The sequence below is a fragment of the Monodelphis domestica genome, chromosome 5 (assembly GCF_027887165.1).
Source record: "Monodelphis domestica isolate mMonDom1 chromosome 5, mMonDom1.pri, whole genome shotgun sequence".
Classification (NCBI taxonomy): domain Eukaryota; kingdom Metazoa; phylum Chordata; class Mammalia; order Didelphimorphia; family Didelphidae; genus Monodelphis; species Monodelphis domestica.
Window position 1 is genome coordinate 131,875,230 of NC_077231.1, and position 14,546 is coordinate 131,889,775.

Consider the following 14,546-nt stretch of genomic DNA (forward strand, 5'->3'; position numbering starts at 1 on the left):
CTATTTGTTGGATCAAAGCATTTGAGTTAGAAAGAACCATATATCTCCAGTAGTGGGGAAGGAAAAGGGGAGAGGAGGGAAAGAACATGAATCATGTATCTGATAACATAAATATAAAATATTCTAAATTAATTAATCAATTAAAAATAAATGATTAAAATTTTTTAAGCAACCATAGATGTGACCCAGTCTGACCCCATAATTTTATAAGTTAGGAAACTGATGATTTAAGGGATGGAGTGACTTGCCCAATGTGACAAATGGTACATAGTTTGATTCCAGTTCCTGTTCTCTGACTCCAAATCTGTGAAAACTAATAATAAACATTCCTAGTTACAATTTGGTTTACTTTTAACCTTTAATTTCTCTCACTGTATTCTATAGATACAATTATACATATATTAACATCTATTGACAAATTTTGCTTAGTCCATATTATTCCTCTTTCCCTATACATCTCCCAAACACCAATACCTTTTTTAAAAGTCAGTTCCCATACTCCTCGACCATTTTTCCAGTTGTAATTATTCCATGGATCTTACTCCTCCTCCTGGTATCTTCCCTCCCCAATCTCCCAATCTCTCTCCACCCTTCCGCAAAAGATATGCACATGGCATTCTTCTACCATGAATTTATTTTTACTGTAGAAGAACCTAAAAACATCTGTTTTTTAATATTAACATAATAGGGTATGACAGAATGACAATGAACAGTTGTATAATGGGTTTGGTTGGTCTACAGTATATTTCCAGTGATCAAGAATTAGAATAAATGATATAACCAAGGAAACCTAAACCCCCCAAAATAAAGAGAACCAGTCACATGATGAGTGCAAGAAATAATACATGAAAAGCCAATATTTTGCACCAGGATTCACAAAATGCCCAGAGGAGACCCAGCATTGCATTAACTAAATCCTCTGTGGAGGGGCTAAAGAAGAACATGACCAGACGCTAACAGAATGAGAGAGAGATTCCTATTATGGACCCCATTTGATCAGAGGAATAACAATGTTAATAAAATTGAAGATGCATGGAAAAATTGCAGAAGTATATTAAAGTAACAGACAACACATTGTCACCATTTCAATGACTACTCCCTTGAGTAATGAATGAGGCAACATCATGTTCCAAAGATAGCAATGGAGTAGAAATCAGGAGAACTGGATTTTAAACACCATTCTACTAGCATCATGACCTGGGGCAAATTATGCTATCTCTGAACCTTGTTTTTGTCATCTGTGAAAGGAGACAGGTTTGGTGATTTTCTAGCTCTAACATTCTATGATTCTATGATTGCATTTATCCAAATCCTTAATACACGTCCACCCATTTAGCAAGAAAAGAATGTATTTTTCTTGAACATATTGGATTATATTCCTCCCCAACAGCCTTTTTTTTTCCTTCTAGGTTTTTTCTACTCCTTGAAATGTATCCTTAGTAACAAGATCTACCTTATCTACTTGCTTTCATCAACATTGACTAGTTGTAGTTTTATTGGAATTATTACCTATATGCCAAAGTATTTAGAACAGGCATTTGACATATCCATGTCTAAATCTAATCTTTTTTTGGGTAAGTGTTGCTATTTGTCTTTTATTATACTGAACCATTGACTACTGAGTAAAATTTAAATGTATTCAAGGTTATCTAAAACATGTCATCACTTTATCTCTAATCTTACCTTAGGGTACTCCTTTCTAAAAACTTTATGTTCTAGCTTAAAATTTTTTATTTTCTTCCCAAGTAATATTTCTTTCACTGACCTTCCTTTTTATCTTTGTTTTCTAGTTCTTCTCTGTATTTGTTAAATCTCCCTTTCCTCCTCTAAATTCCTTAAATTCCAACTTATCCTGTAAAGTCCAACTCAAATGCTATCTCCCACAGGAAGCTTTATCTTTATTTGTCAATAATGACTTCCAGGCTCTAATCTCATGTGGTATTTTGTTTCATACTTCTATAATTCATTTTCAAAATATTGTATACTATAGCTATTTATGTTAAGAATAAATTAAACAACAAAATGAAATGAAATAGACTGACAAATTGTATAGGAAACAAAACTCTGCACTCTCTTATAAGAAATACATGTAATAAGCAAAGATTAACAAAATAAAAATGAATCTGGAAAAAAATTCAATGCAACAAGTAAATGGAAAAATGTGGGAGTTAAAATCATACCATTTGAAAAAGCAAAATCAAACATTCAAAAGATAAAAAGGGACAAACAAGAAAATTACCTTATGCTTAAAGAAACCATAGAAATCAAACCAAGGTCAGTAATAAACATGTGCTCCAAATACCTTAGCATCCTGATTCATAAAGGAGACAAAGACATAAATAATAACCCAAACAGTGACAGAAAACATAAATATCCTTCTCTCAATTTTGAATAAGTATAACAAAAAATAAACAAAAGGGAAAACATAGATATGAACAAAGAAACTGTAGAAATTAAAAGGTCAAACTCGTGACATCTTCTAAATGTGACTGCAAAAAATATAGATTTTAATATTTCATAAGCTTTTACAAAAATTGACTATACATTTTGGGAACATAAATATTGTGAATAAATATAAAAAGGCAAAAGTAATAAATAGTTCAATTTTAGATCATAAATACTACAAAAAATGTCATTGGTTCAGGGACAAGAAGCAAAAGACACAGACCCAAATGGAGGTAACAACAAAATCTTCAATACTGTGTAAATCAAAGAATAAATCATATAAACAATTAATATTTATGGGGAAGATAATAATAATGATGAAACAAACATACCAAAATTTCTCGTATACAGCTAAAATAACTCTTAGAGGGAAAATCATCTCCAGTACAAACATACATTAAACAAAATAGAAAAAGAGAGGATTAGTAAACTGATATGTAATTTACAAACTAAGAAGTAGCAAGTAAAGAAAAAGAAAATAAATAGAAAAGGGGAGAAATTTGAGATTAAAAGAATTAGATAAAATTGAAATTAAAATACTATAGAAATATTAAAATTAAAATCTGTTTCTTTGAAAAGACTAATAAAATTAATATATATTTACCTAATCTTTTTAAAGAGAACAGAAAATCAAATAATTCTAAATTATGGTCTTCCCTTCTTTCGAATACCCTATTGAGTGTTCTCACCATTTCTTTTCTCCAAAAAATCATCAATAAAATTTGCTTGAATATTGAATATGCCAACAAAACAGAAGATTCAGTTTGATTGACACCTCTTTCCTTTTCTTATCCCATCAGTTGCTAGCAACTTCTATGAGGAGGTTAATTTGTACACACCTTTCAGTTATCTATATATACATGTTTATCTCACTAGCACTTCAGATCCTTAATTACAAGGATTGTTTTCTTTTTTTTTTTTTTGCATTGACAGGAGTAGCTCAAGGATGATGCATTAATAAATCAAAACTGATTAATGTACTACCATTAGAATAGTAAGTTTTAGCATAGTCAACATGTGGATAAAGAGAAATGAAAATAGGGAAAAGAATTAATTGGATGGTAAAGTATATGGCTTAGAGAGTAGTCCTGAAAAAGTCCAGTAACTTGCAATTCCTAATGTAAATCTTTATTAGAAGACAAAATTAATAACCTCTTAACATTTAGAAAGATATGCCCTATCATCATTATTATTAAATTTGATTAGATGATTCCCATACCTCTATAGAAAAGTCAATCAAGCTTAAAGCTTATGCAGCTTTTTCAGAGATTATGGAGATGCATTAGAAAATGATTTGTCTTGACCAATGTATATCAAAGAATTACAGTTGCATAATTTCAATTTACCCCCTTCTTTTCTTTATAGGAACAATAGTAATGCCTGTTTTCGCTGTTTCAGTTTTCTTGGGAGGATACATTTCTAAAAAATTTAAATTGACCACATTTGGAATTCTCAAATTACTTATAATTTCCAGAGTTTCTAGTTCACTTTTTCAAGCACTATTTTATTTTTTGACCTGTGATGATCACCTCATAGCTGGCTTAACAGTAACCTACAATGGGTATGTATCTATAAAGAATCAATTCTATAATAATATGTGCATTTTTCATGACAAAAGATTTTAAGGATCATTAGGAAAACCTTGTGTTTACTTAAACTATTCAAAATCAATACTAAAACCAAGAGGAATTCCTTAATATTCAATTATAGAACTGAATATGTCTTTGACAAGTTATTAATTATTATTATGTCCTTTAAAGCACTCATTGCAGTCATATGAACCACTGTCATATTTTTAAAGATTTTAAAAGAAGATTCCATGGCCTAAGTATTAATCCTTTCTGATATTCAACAACTTCTCTTATAAGGAAAACCTTTATTATGTTGAATCAAATTTCCAATTCTACCAAAAAATTCCATTTTAATATTATTTTTACTGGAAAAAATAATAATACTTAGCTAACTTTTATATAGGGCCTCAAAGTTTACAAAGTACTTTTCATGTTTCATCTCACTTAATACTCACAACTCTGGGAGATAAGTGCAGTTATAAACCTGGAGTAAATAGCAGTTCAAGGAAGACTAGAAAGTCTGGTGTGAAGGTTTGTCAAGCCCTTTTCAGTGCTGCTCATCCACCTTTGGTGTCCACCTATAATGGAACTCTCGCCTGTGGTTAAAAGCTATCACATGTGCATTGGCCATTCTCTAGTAAACCATTTTTGTAGATGGGATGAATCATGTTGAAGTAAGTGATGAGTTACTTCATCATACTCATCATCAGTGAGTTAAGGGAGTACCTAGCCCAAGCGTGTGAAGACTTCCCCTATTGATCATGGGTAGATGAGAATAATTTGTTCCAAAGGCCATGAAGGAGGCTTAAGCAGTGTAATGCTTAAACTTGGAATGCTTAAAACATGGTCAGAAATTGAAGATGCCAAGATCATCCACTGGATCCAGGATCATCCAGGATCATTATCATCACTTTTGTCTTGCTACTGGACTTTGATGATTCTGGGAGGGAGGGTGAACCTGATGATAACTTTGTGAAACTCTGCCTCACTAAAGTCCAATTCATGCACAAGTGAAGACATGAAGGACAAACAGCAGCAATTATAATCCTCATTTCATATAGGAGGAAACAGAGGCTGAGAATTTGAGTTATTTGTATTGGGTCACACAGCTAATAAGGGAAACTGTATACAAGATGAGGTCCTCTTGATTCCAAATCCCATATCAGAGTCCCTAAGTATTGTCCCAGAAGGCTTGTTTTGATTTTAGGTTTAATAATTTAACTCTGTACAATTATCCTACAAAGATCTGAAAACCATTCTTGAGTTCTCAGCTTCTTTTTTAGATTAATTAATCCTTCATGACTGGATCTTGCCTTAGTTTTCCCCCACCTCAATCATGGACTAGATTTGCTTTTACCTCTCCAGGCTTCTTCTGACATCCAGGAATGCCTATATAAATAATGTGTAGGATCAGAATTGATCTACCTACTAGTACTGCTGGCTTTCTGACCCACTAGAGTAGACCCATGACAATTTCTTTTGTCTAGCCTGACAATTGAATAAATTGTCTAATAAGAAGTGGAGAAGTGAAGACTGAGTGATAATTTTAGCAGGATCATAGAAGTGGAGCAGGACTTCAGGGCAAAGCAAAGACTGCATGAATTTGTTTTTATTGGGACCTGAGTAAGGAAAAAAACAAAAAAGGAAGCAATGTTTTTCTTAAAACCACTACCTCAACTCCTTATTTCAATAAAGTTGAGTTACTACCTAAGGGATCATTGGCTAGAGCTATTAATATAAATATTCTTCTAGGCTGTTTGTCTGCTGTAAAAACTATTGCCTTTTCAAAAGTCTGTAGATGATTGCTGAATTCCCTGGTTTAGATCTTATAGCTTGCCTCTAGATATAAGCAAGTGGCATCTCCCCAAGATAAATCACTTTCTTTCTACTGATTGAATAGAATTTTCACAAGGAAGCCCCTAAGGGAGGACCTGGTCAAAGTCAGAGGCAAGAGGTCATTGGAATGCTGAGGGAAGAGGCAGTTGGGATTTTTCCTATCAGCCCTGGAGAACTCTTTGTCTTGGACTCAAAAGTGAGCAGAGCTCTCTGAGAGACTCTCAAAAGACAAGAGATCTTTTCAGCCATTATCCTCAACTATTCCAAGAAGCCATTTCCTGATCAATTTGTCATCTTGTACCTGAGAGAAACTGAGAGAATTGGTTTATCAGCTAGTTATCTCAAAGGGATCTCCAGGAGAGAAACTAGGCTTAATGCAAGATCCTTTTCATCTGTTCCAGCCATTATTTGATTAGCTTAGGGTAGCCATTAATACCAGAACAGAGAGGGAGGGTCAGACCAGTGCAGCTGAGCTGGGGCTGAGAGAAACTTGAATAGTGGGTTCCACAGCTATGAGATAGAGTCCCCTATTTCCCTCTTTCCCAAATTAGCCATTGATAGCCTGTTCAATAAATAGTTCTTCATCTCAGTAGTCAGATAAATCTCAAGAAAGGAAGAAAGGAGGGTGAAGGGTTTTGGAGAGACAGTTCTAAAAGGTTCAGTTTATGGCAAACCCTGAGCTGAAAGTCATTACTGTCTCTCTGACAGGAGTCATGACAGAAGGACATCAAAGGGTGCTAGGCATTTTGCACAGACCTAGCAAACCACCCATACTCTACCCCAGTGGTGTTTCCTATTCATTTACAGACTCCTTTTCCCCCTTTTCCTTCAGATTTCCTATGTGGGATAGAGAAATCTTTAACCCTCTGTTTAGGAAGGGAGAACCACCCCAGCTAGTCATCTCACAGGCACAGGACCTGACTAGCTAGTTATTTAACTTCCTTAGGAGTTTTCCTGTTCCCCCTTTCTTTCCTTTTAACACTACTACTCAGAAAAAAACAAATATCACTATTTTCAGGAAGTTATTAATTGGGCACAATATTGTGATAAGTGCTATTCCAAGAGAATCAGTTCACACAGATCTAGAATTTGTTGTTCAGGAAAATTTGGCCTCCTCCCATCTTAATATTTCAAAATTGCTATAAGTAAGCAAGGTGATATAGAGCACTGGACCTGGAATCATGAAGACCTGAGTTTAAATCAAACCTCAGAAATTCAATCAATATGTGATGTGGCCAAGTCATTTAACCCCTAACTGCTCAATTTCTTCATCCTTAAATGGGAATAACTACTACCATTAGAATGATTATAATATAATAAAATGAGACAAGATTTTGTGAGGCACTTTGTAATCCTTAAAGCACTATATATAAATTCTAGCTATTGTTTTGACAATGATATCTAATGCTGTTTCAGTGTATATCTTATAAATGCTGGGTACTACATGTAAGACATATAAAGATATATTTAGAGTTAATCTATATGAATAATCTTCAGAGAATTTTTAAGCTAAGAAGGTAAGAAGTCCAAAGAAGGGAAATGAGTTGACCAACATACATCCAGTTAGCAGCAGAATAAAACCTCAACCTAAGCCCATGACTCCCTCACTCTTCTGGGAAAATGGCCTTTCTTCAATAATTCTTAACTAGTTATACTGGTTGTCCTCCTTAATTTTTATTTGTGGTCTGTGGTAGATCCCAATGTTTAAAGATAGAAGAATATCAAATTTTAAAATGTTTCCTTTGTGATTTCTTTATCAACTTTGTTTTCTTCATCAATTTAGAAGGTAACTTTTCTTTATCTTTTTCTTCTCTCTGATAAATATCTACATTTTGACTGCAGAAATGCCGAAGAGACATCTCAAATCACCCCATTTTCCTCCTGCAACTCAGATTGTAACTGTAATGCCAATCTATGGGATCCTGTCTGTGGGGATGATGGACTCACTTACATGTCACCCTGTTTGGCTGGATGTAAATCTTTAGTAGGCCATGGAAAGGACACGGTATGTATGGCGCTTGTTCTTTCTTCCATATCATAATCATCACAGATTTAATTGAACAATTGTTTTTTCAAGTAGGCCAACAACTCAAATCAGTTTAGTAAAATGTTCAGGCCCAAGGCTATTGCATTGTCTGTTTGTTGCTTAATGCAACTTACAGTCCAAACTGAGGCCAGCCTTACCATCCTAAACCAACGAACCCTCAGTTTACTCTGCCATATGGTTTTTGCTTTTGTGGTAATATAATATAATGGCATTTGAAGGTAATATGTAGTTCTAAGAAGTCTTCTAGAATCTGGAATTAATTGGAAATTGAATTAATATGTTGTTAATGTAGTTATGTAATTAATCACTAAGGGTAAACAGTGACTCTAGAGAATACTCATTTGCTCTAAATAAATTAACAACCACAACTATGATAGAGAGAACTTATATTGCTCCTCCTGTCTTCCTGGGTTGTACTGAGACTTTTAGAATTATTATTTTGATTCTCATAACTCTTGGAGATAAGTGCTAATATTATCACCATTTTATAGATGAGGAAACGTTGACAAATGGACTTTTAATGATTTGCTCAAGGTCACTAGTGAGTGTCTTGAGATCATATAAGAATTCATGTCTTCCAATCTCCAGGCCCAGTGTTCTATTTACTGTGCTACATAACTTCCCATCACTTTCTACACAGAGGAATATAATAGGAATTAAAAGGAGAATATTAATTTATCATTAATTTCAAAATTTATAATTTGTTTTCTGTATTTACTTTTTTATGGGTATTTTCACAAGCCTATTTGTACATAGTACAGACTAACTGAAGGATATTCTTGAAACTTCCATTTAAGTCAAGAGTTAAAGAACTTAAATACTGTTTTTGTTAAACTAATCAGAACCTACCATTTGAACACAGCCATTCACTCCTGACATCAATCTGTTCTTTCTTTCTCTGCATCAGTTTCCCATGAACTACTGGGGAAGTATAATGAGAAACTTCCAGTGATACTAGCAGCTCTCTCAGTGTCCTACTCAGTTTGCCTTTTGGCTTCAGTTAACATATATACTTGGGACTATTCATATGGGATTGAAAGTATAAAATGAGAGGAAAAAAACAGCTTCTGCCCAAGGGTTGTAGTGCAACTTCAGTGGTACATGAACAGTAGTGCCTTTCTCATTGGTTGTTTTACCTCCTAGACCATGGGTCTTGCCTATATGAAAACAGAGTACCCTATTTTGATTATTTTCCTGGTTTTCATTTTTATTTACAATAGAGAAAATATGGTAGAGAAGAAAATTAATTAAAATGATCAGCTAATGGTACTTCTTTTACATTTTAGACATTTCACAGTGGCTTAATTATTTACCAATAGTAAGTTTAAAAAGCATTAATTGTTTCCAAATCCTTTTTGTCAATAAATAAGTATAGGAACATAAGAGGTATACTAGGGTCCCAATTTATCTACCACATATGGCACAGTATCAAGGAAAAGAACACTAAACTTGGAGTCAGAGGATGAGTTCAAATTCCATCTCTGTTACTTATTACTTCCTCTGTGGGCTTCACTTCCCTTATCTATGAAATAGAGATTTGTTTATTTTAAGTTATCTCTAAGCTCTAAAATTGTGATAAAACAAAAGACTGCATATACCAAAAGATACTTTAGAATTCTCCAGTATTTAATTCAGTTGGTAGATGCTTCATTCTTTAAATGAAAAAGAAATGCTTTATGTTCTGTTTTGTGCTTTGTAAATGCATTCAAAATAATTCAAATTGTATTTTTAGGTGTTCTATAACTGTAGCTGTGTTGAAGTTAACAATTTCCAGTTGAGGAAAAATTCAGCTCATTTGGGTGTATGTTCAAGAAAAGATGATTGTTCAAGAATTTTTATTTATTATGTGATATTAACAAGTTTGGTTTCCATTTTGGTTGGAATAGGAACTTCCTCCTCTATCATTTTGATTTTTAAGTAAGTAACATAAAAATCATCACTGTCTATGAGTCCCCCAAATAATTATTTTATTAAATAAAAAACAGAATTGAAGCAATGATCTTATTTATTTTCATAACAATAAGGACATGCTCACTTAATAGAATTAAATGGTTCCTCAAAGATATATACTGGGGGATTTTCACATATGGCTAATTTTTTGTTTTTGTTTTATTTAAAACATTTGCATTAATGTGAATATTAGCTAGTACAATATCTTTTTTGTTTTCTTACTAATATATTTGGCAGTTATATCATCTTTATGATGAGATATCATTTTTCACCTTTCAAGATATAAAAATGAGCAGTCTGATTTATAAACTCAACAAAAAATAGTAATGAAGGTACTGAATAAGTTGAACACTAAACTGTAGGAGTAAGAATGTAACTGAGTAGAGAGTATATCTTATCAGAAAGGAAATGACTGGTTGCTCATCTCAGAATATCTTTAAAATCAGCTCATCCAGGAACTGGGCATTTCACAATAGAGAAGAAAGGATTAACTAACATAGGAATATCTCTTCAAGTATTTCAAGACCTATAGCCTGGAAGATAGGCTAGACTTCTCTTTAGCCCCAGCATGCAGAATGAGAAGCAGGAGATTGCTGTTGCTGACAGACAGATTAATGTTTGATGTGAGGAAAATCTTCCTAATATTTAGAAGTGTTGAAAAGGGGAATTGACTGCCTGAGGAGAGAACACATTTCCTTTTTCCTCAGAAGAGTTCATTTTGGAGAAAAGATTCTTGATTAGACAAAAAAGCTTCAGTGATTCTTTCAGCTTCTCATTTTGTGAGTCTGTATAAAATAACAGGTAAATATTAAGACCAAAATAAATGAAAGCACTGACCATTTAAGAAACACTTATTAAAAGTTTATTATATTTCCAACATTGTGTAACTTCTGGAGAACAATGCAAAAATGCAAATACGATCTCAGATTACATTTAAAGGCAGAGTGTCCTAAGGAGAAGACAATTTTGTTGTTTTCTGTGTGGGGAGAAAAGAATATGCTGATTATCTTAAATAACTTAAATTGTTCTCACATGGAGGATTATATTTGTTCTATTTTGCTCTAGCTGGCACACAATGAATGTACTGGGCCTGGAGTTAGGAAGACTCGGGTCCCAAAGTTCAAATTTGGACTCTGACACTTACTGGTTGTGTGACCCTGGGCAAGTCATTTAACCCTTTTTGTGTTAGTTTTCTCGTTTGTAAAATGAGCATGTGAAGGAAATGGCAAACCACTCCCTTACCTTTGCCAAGTGGGGTCAGGAAGAGTCAAACATGACTGAAATCAACTACAAAACAATATAGACTAGGGTGATGGATAAAAGTAGCAAAAGAGGCAAATTTAGGATTAATGAAAGGAAAAAATAATAACATGATATGCAAAGGAGAATGTGATGTTTTCATGAGACGTCTTTAAACAACTTAATTTAGGGGGCAACTGGGTGGCCCAGTGGATTGAGAGCCAAGCCTAGAGATAGGAGGTCCTGGGTTCAGATGTGACCTCTGACAATTCCTAGCCCTTAGCACTCTTCTACCTTGGAACCAATACACAGTATGGACTCTAAGAAGGAAGGTAAGAGTTTTAAAAAATTCTGTTTAGTCACATGCAACTGGGTCAAGTGACTTGACCAATGTCTCACAGCTAATGCACATCTGAGGCTGGATTTAAATTTATGAAAATGAATCTTCCTGATTCCAAGTCCAGTGCTCTAACCCTTGTGTCACATAGATAGCTGTCCACAGAACTTTAAGTAGATGAATACCTGTAGGCGGGGTTGTGGAGAGAATTCTATTCAAGATATGAGTTGAATTCAGTGCTTACTCTGTGCCCAGCAATGTGTTAAACACTAGACAGTATCACTACAAAGAAGGGAGCCAGTCCCTGCCGGCTCCTGAAGAGGATGCAACACGTCGCTCTCCCCAACTCCGCTTTCCAGGCTAGAACAGGAGTCCTTTGCCTTTTCTCCTTTGCCTTTCTTCTATTCTCAAAGCTTGGAATAGTGCCTGGCACACAGAGAGCATTGAATACCTGTTGTACAGACAAACGTTCACTTCTTGGACTAAGTGCTTCAAATGATTTTTCAAAAAAGAATTTGTATGACAGTTTCATCGAAGTCGGTAACTAGAGAAGGGAATTCCTTGTTCTGCACTTTGGTAGTTGTTGGGGGAACCAAGAAGTTCAATGACTTGTACCGGGACCGCAGCCGGCTGAGGCCAACCCTCCAGCCACTCTATTACGCTGCCTCTTAGAGAAGAGCTTTTGTCTACCAAGAGTCCTTTATGGCTCTCTTTCCTTTGGTGGGGGCAAAGAAACGGAATGACTTTTCAACAGGTGATAAAGTAAAAAAAAAAAAATCTGGGCTTGCAAACTTTTGAAACAGAATGCCAACTCTGCTTCCTATATATCTGGTAGAGCCACAGGATTCATCTTTCAACCGTTGAATGGAATATTTGATACCAATCATTGGTCTGAGAATTCAGCCACAGGGGTCTTTGGAACATCTCTCAGGCAGCCAAGCTAGCAACACCTACAGACAATGTCTTCTCCTTGCTTTGCAGATCCTTTTCAGCTGGGACTCCTTCTGCTTCACTTGATCATTTCCTCTTTTAAAAAGCATTTGTATAGCACTGTGTGTGTGCCAGGAACTGACGTGAACTGCTTTTCATTGATCTCTCTCTCTCTCTTTTTTTAAAAATTTGGTCAATTTCAAACATTATTCCTTGGTTACAAGCATCACATTCTTTCCCTCCCTCCCCTGTCGCCTCCCATAGCCTATGCACAATTCCACTGGGTATTACATGTGTCCTTGATCAGAACCCATTTCCATGTTGTTCCTGTTTGCACTAGAGTGATCATTAAGAGTCTACATCCCCAGCCATATCCCCTCGACCCATGTGTTCAAGCAGTACTTTTTTTTCTGTCTTTCTACTCCCACAGTGTTTCCTCTGAATGTGGATAGTGTTCTTTCTCCTATATCCCTCCAGGGTTGTTCAGGATCACTGCATTGCCACTAATGGAGAAGTCCTTACATTCCATTGTACCACAGTGTATCAGTCTCTGTGTACAATGTTCTCCTGGTTCTGCTCCTTTCACTCTGCATCACTTCCTGGAGATCATTCCAGTTCCCATGGAATTCCTCCACTTTATTATTCCTTTGAGCACAATAGTATTCCATCACCAACAGATACCACAATTTGTTCAGCCATTCCCCAATTGAAGGGCATCCCCTCATTTTCCAATTTTTTTTTGCCACCACAAAGAGCGCAGCTATGAATATTCTTGTACATGCCCTTTTCCTTTTTATCTCTTTGGGGTACAAACCCAGCAGTGCTATGGCTGAGTCAAAAGGCAGACAGTCTTTTAGCACCCTTTGAGCATAGTTCCAAATTGCCCTCTAGAATGGTTGGAGCAATTCACAACTCCACCAGCAATGAATTAATGTCCCCACTTTGCCACATCCCCCCCAGCATTCATTACTTTCCATTGCTGTCATGTTAGCCAATCTGTTAGGTGTGAGGTGATACCTCAGAGTTGTTTTAATTTGTATTTCTCTAATTATCAGATATTTAGAACACTTTTTCATGTGCTTATTAATAGTTTTGATTTCTTTAACTGAAAATTGCCTACTCATGTCCCTTTGCCCATTTTTCAATTGGAGAATGGCTTGATTTTTTGTTCAATTGATTTAGCTCTTTGTAAATTTGAGTAATTAGACCTTTGTCAGAGGTTTTGTTATGAAGATCATTTCCCAGTTTATTTCCCTTCTAATTTTACTTGCATTTATTTTGTTTGTACAAAACCTTTTTTAATTTGATGTAGTCAAAATTATTGATTTTACATTTTGTGACTCTTTCTAAGTCTTACTTGGTTATAAAAATTTTCCCTTCCCAAAGGTCTGACATGTTTACTATTCTGTGTTCACATAATTTACGTATAATTTCCTTCTTTATGTTCAAGTCATTCACCCATTCTGAGTTTATCTTGGTGTAGGGTGTGAGGTGTTGATCAAAGTCTAATCTCTCCCACACTATCTTCCAATTTTCCCAGCAGTTTTTATCAAATAGTGGATTTTTGTCCCAAAAGCTGGAATCTTTGGGCTTGTCATAGACTGTCTTGCTGAGGTCACTTAGCCCAAGTCTATTCCATTTATCCTCCTTTCTGTCTCTTAGCCAGTACCAAATTGTTTTGATGACCACTGCTTTATAATATAGTTTGAGATCTGGTACTACAAGGCCAACTTACTTTTTATTTTTTTTTTCATTATTTCCCTGAATATCTTTGATCTTTTGTGCTTCCAAATGAACTTTTTTATGTTTTTTTCTAATTCAGTTAAAAAAATTTTTGGAAGTTCGATGGGTATGGCACTAAATAAATAGATAAGCTGGGTAGGATGATCATTTTTATTATGTTAGCTCATCCTACCCATGAGAAGTTAATGTTTTTCCAATTGCTAAGACTGAATTTTAGTTATATGGAAAGTGTTTTGTAGTTGTGTTCATATAGTTCCTGTGTTTGTCTCAGCAGATAGATTCCTAAGTATTTTATATTGTCTAAGGTGATTTTGAATGGAATTTCTCTTTCTAATTCCTGCTGCTGAGATGTGTTGGAGATAGATAGAAATGCTGATGACTTATGTGGGTTTATTTTGTATCCTGTAATATGTCAAATAGTTTGTATAGTATTGGGATTAGCTGTTTT

The 14,546-nt window shown here is 34.8% G+C and overlaps 1 protein-coding gene across 6 annotated transcripts in view; it reads left to right on the plus strand.

Annotated features, from left to right (window-relative positions):
- The window catches only part of LOC100011628 (solute carrier organic anion transporter family member 1B1), a 72,917-nt gene that overhangs the window by 43,678 nt on the left and 14,693 nt on the right, over positions 1-14,546 (plus strand). For all 6 annotated transcript variants that reach the window (XM_007503543.2, XM_056799349.1, XM_056799347.1 and 3 more), the window contains 4 exons: positions 1,410-1,574; positions 3,811-4,006; positions 7,695-7,857; positions 9,632-9,816. In XM_007503543.2, the coding sequence (XP_007503605.2) occupies positions 1,410-1,574; positions 3,811-4,006; positions 7,695-7,857; positions 9,632-9,816 (709 nt within the window). The remainder of the gene's footprint in view (positions 1-1,409; positions 1,575-3,810; positions 4,007-7,694; positions 7,858-9,631; positions 9,817-14,546) is intronic.